The 6,000-nt window shown below is 41.7% G+C and overlaps 1 protein-coding gene across 2 annotated transcripts in view; it reads left to right on the forward strand.

Annotated features, from left to right (window-relative positions):
* The window catches only part of LOC121536864 (motile sperm domain-containing protein 2), a 28,931-nt gene extending 23,976 nt beyond the window's left edge, over positions 1 to 4,955 (forward strand). For both annotated transcript variants that reach the window (XM_041844470.2, XM_041844469.2), the window contains 5 exons: positions 1,054 to 1,147; positions 1,257 to 1,353; positions 2,149 to 2,278; positions 4,082 to 4,184; positions 4,429 to 4,955. In XM_041844470.2, the coding sequence (XP_041700404.1) occupies positions 1,054 to 1,147; positions 1,257 to 1,353; positions 2,149 to 2,278; positions 4,082 to 4,184; positions 4,429 to 4,572 (568 nt within the window). In that variant the 3' untranslated portion in view covers positions 4,573 to 4,955. The remainder of the gene's footprint in view (positions 1 to 1,053; positions 1,148 to 1,256; positions 1,354 to 2,148; positions 2,279 to 4,081; positions 4,185 to 4,428) is intronic.
* Positions 4,956 to 6,000: the final 1,045 nt, after the last annotated feature.

Consider the following 6,000-nt stretch of genomic DNA (forward strand, 5'->3'; position numbering starts at 1 on the left):
TTATCCTGTTGGCCATTTCACTGAGTTTTCAGTAGGTACTGTAGCAGGCCAGCAGCAGTCCACAGCACAGTGTGGAGAAGTGTTCACTGAGGCTGAATTATCAAATTACAGAATTATCCCTTAAACCTGAGCCTGTTGAGGCGAGGGGGTGGGGGGGGGCTATTAGGGGCAGGAAGGGGGATTGGGTGCGCTGAGTGTTGGAAAGCGAATTAGAGCGCCTCGTGGCTACTTTCTCAGGCCATGGATTTTTCCTCTGCTGCTCCAGATTTCACAGCTTTGATGCCAGATCACAGATGTTTTCACCCTAGACCTGGGTAATAATGTGGTTTAATTCTCCATGTTCCCCATGGGTTCAGCTACGGCTGATAGGCTTGAGCCAGCCTAGTACCCAGGGGCCTGACAGACAGCTCCATATGGGTTAGGTGGAGACACAGCACATCGGAGACTGAGGGTTTGGCTCAGGAAACATACAGTCAGTCAGGGGCTATTTCTTTGCAATGAATTTTTTATTTATTTTTTTAGAACATGTTGACGTCAATTGAGTCGGATAAATGGCAAATACACACACACTGATTTCAGCATCAATGTAGTGTACAAGGCTTTTTGTTTATTTAAAGGAGAGAAAAAAATCATGCAAGCACAGATGGACATAATCTGCCATGTGTTAGCTAGAATACTGAGCTAGATGGTGATACAGCAGCTGTTTAGTAAATGTGTAACAATGGAAGCTAACAGAATCTACAAGTCCCTGGGTAATCATACTGCAATCACTCTCAGGAAGCAACATCTAAGCTCACAAAGCTTTGCCAAACAGATCGATAAAGCTAAGATATCACGAAGAGAACAACAAAGCACGCTGTAAAGCAAGACTTCTAACAGATGTATTGGGTTGGTTTGAACACCAGATAGCCATTGTGGCCGATGCCTTTGTAAAGAAAAATACATTTGTTTATTACGTTAGTCACAAATTCAATCGTAGCCGGTCGCCTTGTCATCATGTAGCCTGTGCTGTTTCTCTTCTGAAATGGAACGTATTTTCTCCCTTTTTTCCAGTCCAGCAGAAGAGCTGAGCTTTGGCTCCAAAGAGTCAGACAGGAAGTGTCTTATCATCCTCGATAATGTGTCCAAGAATCAAGTGGCCTTCAAGGTACGTCCATGCCCCTGTGTGTGCAAGCGTGCCCCTCTCTCTCTCTGTGTGTGTGTGTGTGTGTGTGTGTGTGTGTGTGAAGCTGACTTGATGGTGTCTCCCTCCACAGGTACGAACCACAGCACCTGAGAAGTACAGAGTGAAGCCCAGCAACAGCAGCTGTGAACCGGGCGCTTCTGTGGATATAGTGGTGTCCTTACATGGAGGTAGAGTACTGCACTTCTCTCTCCCACTCTCTCTCTCCACCCACTCCTCTTATCTACTTTTTCCTTCGGATGTTTCCAGATACACCAGAAGAAACTTCAGAATAATCAAAAGGTCCAGTCTGAGTCTAATATCTTTGGAAAGTGCTGACAGAGTGCAGCTTTCTTTTGCCCGACATACATATTTTAAGAGTGATAAAATAATAATCTCTTATCTTCCCCTAAGCCGAGCCTTTCAGAAATCTAACGGCGGGTAAATAAAGAAACTTTATTGAGCCAGTCTCAGTACTCTGTGGAAGGCTGAAACCCCTAAGGTCAATGTTTTCCTCTTGATCACTTGAGACCAACATTGAGTAGGGTTGCAGGGACTTGGCTGATAAGACGTTCAGAGGCCTTCAAGCATGGAAATGTCAGTCATGGCTTCTGATGTGCAAGATATGGGTTTTTTGAAGAATATAATTCTGGCACTATTCCAAAGTTTGAGGGTTTTCTCTCTGGGTTTAACTTTAAAACTCGTTAATTCAATTTTCGGGAGCCACCATCTATCGCCCATGTCTTGTTCATTTGTTCGAGTCTAGTGGATAAGAACCCTTACTTTTTCTGTTCACAGCTGTGTCAGAGTCAGCTCTTTCAGTTCTATCTTCTGATTATTTGATGCTGACAGCAGTGGGGTTTAAACTGTATCCTTTGTACAGATGATCCCATCCAAATGTAGGAATCTAGATACATAAACTGAACAATATACAGCGATAAAAAATTATTCAGAGTTCAATGTGTGCCATGGATGTGTTTGTGCAGGCTACCAGGCGTCTCTGCAGGACCGCTTCCTGGTTATGGCTGCAGAGATGGAGCAGAACGTTGGTGCTGGATCACCAGAGCTCGCTCAGTTCTGGAAGGACGTGCCCAAAACCAAGATGATGGAGCACAGGTACATCATCATCAATGCCTCATCATAGATGGGAATATACGCTGAGTGTACAAAACATTAAGAACACCTGCTCTTTCCATGACATAGACTGACCAGATGAATCGAGGTGAAAGCTATGATCCCTTATTGATGTCACTTGTTAAATACACTTCAATCAGTGTAGATGAAGGCGAGGAGACAGGTTAAAGAAGGATTTTTAAGCCTTGAGACAATCGAGACATGGATTGTGTATGTGTGCCATTCAGAGGGTGAATGGGCAAGACAAAAGATTGAAGTGCCTTTGAACAGGATATGATAGTAGGTACCAGGCGCACCGGTTTGTGTCAAAAACTGCAACGCTGCTGGGGTTTTCACGCTCAACAGTTTCCCGTCTGTATCAAGAATTGTCCATCACCTAAAGGACATCCAGCCAACTTGACACAACTGTGGGAAGCATTGGAGTCAACATGTACAGTCCATTCTCCGACTAATTTAGGCTGTTCTGAGGGCAAAAGGGGGTGGTGCAACTCAATATTAGGAAGGTGTTCCTAATGTTTGGTATACTGAGTGTATGTAAATGAGTAAAGCAATTCCTGTTCAGCCAAAGGGCAAGCAGTCGTTAATATGCCACCATCAACATCTATAATGACCTCAAGAGAACTTTGATTCACTAAACCCATCGTGGTCTTGCAGTGTACAGCACAGATTGCCTCAGCATGGCTGGGGTATGTCAATGACCTAGCAGGCTGATAATCCCCTCTCCTCAGTCTTCCCTGATGTGACCAATTACGTATATAAACCCTGGATTGCTGATGCTATGTATTGGCCATTGAGAGGCTTTGAAGCCAGCGGTCAACGATATGGGCACTCCCTAGTAGGAGCAGTCTTCCATAGGAATTAATGGTTCAATTAAAAGGATAAAATTACATGTATTTAGAGCTGCAATGTGTAACTTTTTGGTCGACCCGACCAAATTCACATATAAATAGCTCTGTCATTCTCATTGAAAGGAAGTCTAAGAAGTGGTAGATCTGTTCTATGCGAGCTATTTCTATGTTTCACGTTCTTAAGTTTCGTTTTTGTGTCTTTTACTTTCGGTTTTGTACACCAGCTTCAAACAGCTGAAAATACAATATTTTTGATTATGGAAATATATTTCACAGCAGTTTAGATGGTACAGTGATTCTCTACACTATGCTTGCTTGTTTTGTCACGTAAACTGAAATTAAGTGAACTATTAGAATTTTAGCAACCAGGAAATGGCGGAGCGATTTCTGCATAGTGCATCTTTAAGTATTTTGTTGTTGTAGTCGGGACAGTAACATTAGTACTCTAAAAAAAACACTTGAAGGAACATGTTTTTATATATTTTTTTATTTTAATGTTTAACTCACATAATATAATAAAAAATTATGCATTAAAGCAAGGGTGTCAAACTCATTTCACGGAGGGCCGAGTGTCTGCGTGCTTTTGTTTTTCCTTTCAATTAACACCTAGACAACCATGTGAGGGTAGTTCCATACTAATTAGTGAGTGACCTTAATTCATCAATGGGTAGTACAAGGGTGGAACGAAAACCCGCAGACACTCGGCCCTCTGTGGAATGAGTTTGACTCGCGTATTAAGATGTCTGTAATAGAATAAACATGTCAAAAACGAATGTAGACATTAATAAATGCATTTCTATAGTGTCCAAAATATTTTTTTTACATTTGAGGAGTACCACCAAGATGGCTGCGCAGTGGCTTCAATACAGCGCCCCCTGTCAGTCATCTAGGGTTTATACACATTATTGGACGTGACTGTATCCTGTCCTTCCTGTAGATTACAATGTCACGTCCTGGAGAGCACTAAGCCCATTCTGACCTGTGGCAGTGACAGCCCCATTGAAGGAGGAGCCAATGGCCACCCGGACCTGCACACAACGGTGAGCTCTCCACTCCTCTTGGATGATGCTCCTCCACCCACTAGAATACATGAACCTATATATTAACCTATGTACAGTATTTACTGTATTTTAACTTTGATTGACTTTGTTTATCTTCTTTTTTTTCCTCTTTTTTTTGTACACTATTACAACCATTATACATTTTAGTGGTGTCAAATTGATATGGGAGACTGAAAAGTGAATACATTAGTAAGATGAAGTAACCCAATGCTCTCCTCTGCAGCTGATGCGTGTGATGGTGTGTAACGTCCGGCTAGAGCAGAAGCTGGACCAGTATCTGTGGTTCCAGCAGGTTCTGATTGGTCTGGTGCTAGTCGTCATGATGTTCAGCTTCCTGTGTCTCTACAACCTTCCTGGGACTTCCTGACCTGACAACATGGTCTACCTCCTCCTCCCATCGAACATAGAGACTACAGCAGCTTAAAGCTTAACCAACAGGAAGTGGGCTGGTATTGGACTCAGTGATAAAATGAGCGCAGACTCTCCTCTCGACAAGGGCTGTCGTCATGAAGATGGAGGGATGTTCTGTTCCGTAGCAGTGAACTTGTGGAGTTGCCAGTCAGTTGCCCATAGAGATTCCTCATAGTTTCCTAGGTGTTGTGAGAGGTTCTGTTGCTAAAGACTCTAGACACTGTGAAATTAAATCAATAATGTATTTTTATTACTGAAAATGGAATTATACAGTGCCTTCAGAAAGTATTCATACTACATTACACATTTTGTTGTGTTACAGCCTGAATTCAAAATTGATTAAAAATATATATTTCTCACCCATCTACACACAATACCCCATAATTACAAAGTGAAAACATGTTTTTAGAATTTTTTGCACATTTATTGAAAATTAAATACAAAAATATATCATTTACATAAGTTTTCACACCTCTCAGTCAATACTTTGTAGATGCACCTTTGGCAGCTATTACAGCTGTGAGCCTTTCTGGGTAAATCTCTTACAAGCTTTCCATACCTGGATTGTGCAACATTTGCCCAGTATTCTTTTAAATATTCTTTAAGCAATGTCAAATTGGTTGTTCATCATTGCTAGACAACCATTTTCAGTTCTTGCCATAGATTTTCAAGTAGATTTAAGTCAAAACTGGAACTCGGCCACTCAGGAACATTCACTGTCTTCTTGGTAAGCAACTCCAGTGTAGATTTGGCTTTGTGTTTTAGGTTATTGACCTGCTGAAAGGTGAATTCATCTCCCAGTGTCTGGTGGAAACAAGACTGAACCAAGTTTTCCACTAGGATTTTGCCTGTGGTTAGCGCCATTGCGTTAATTTTTTATCCTGAAAAACTCCCCGGCCCTAACGATTACAAGCGTACCCATAACATGATGCAGTCACCATTATGCTAGAAAATATGGAGAGTGGTACTCAGTAATGTGTTGTATTGGATTTGCCCCAAACATAACACTTTGTATTCAGGACAAAAAGTTAATTGCTTTGCCACATTCTTTTCAGTATTTCTTTAGTGCCTTGTTGCAAACAGGATGCATGTTTTGGAATATTTTTGTTCTGTACAGGCTTCCTTCTTTTCACTCAGTCAATTAGGTTAGTATTGTGAAGTAACTACAATGTTGTTGAATCATCCTCAGTTTTCTCCTATCACAGCCATTAAACTCTGTAACTGTTTTAAAGTCACCGTTGGCCTCATGGTGAAATCCCTGAGCGGTTTCCTTCCCCTCCGGCAACTGAGTTAGGAAGGACGCCTGTATCTTTTGTAGTGACTGGGTGTATTGATACACCATCCAAAGTGCAATTAATAACTTCACCATGCTCAAAGGGATATT

This window comes from Coregonus clupeaformis, chromosome 23 (assembly GCF_020615455.1).
Source record: "Coregonus clupeaformis isolate EN_2021a chromosome 23, ASM2061545v1, whole genome shotgun sequence".
NCBI classification, from domain to species: Eukaryota; Metazoa; Chordata; class Actinopteri; order Salmoniformes; family Salmonidae; genus Coregonus; species Coregonus clupeaformis.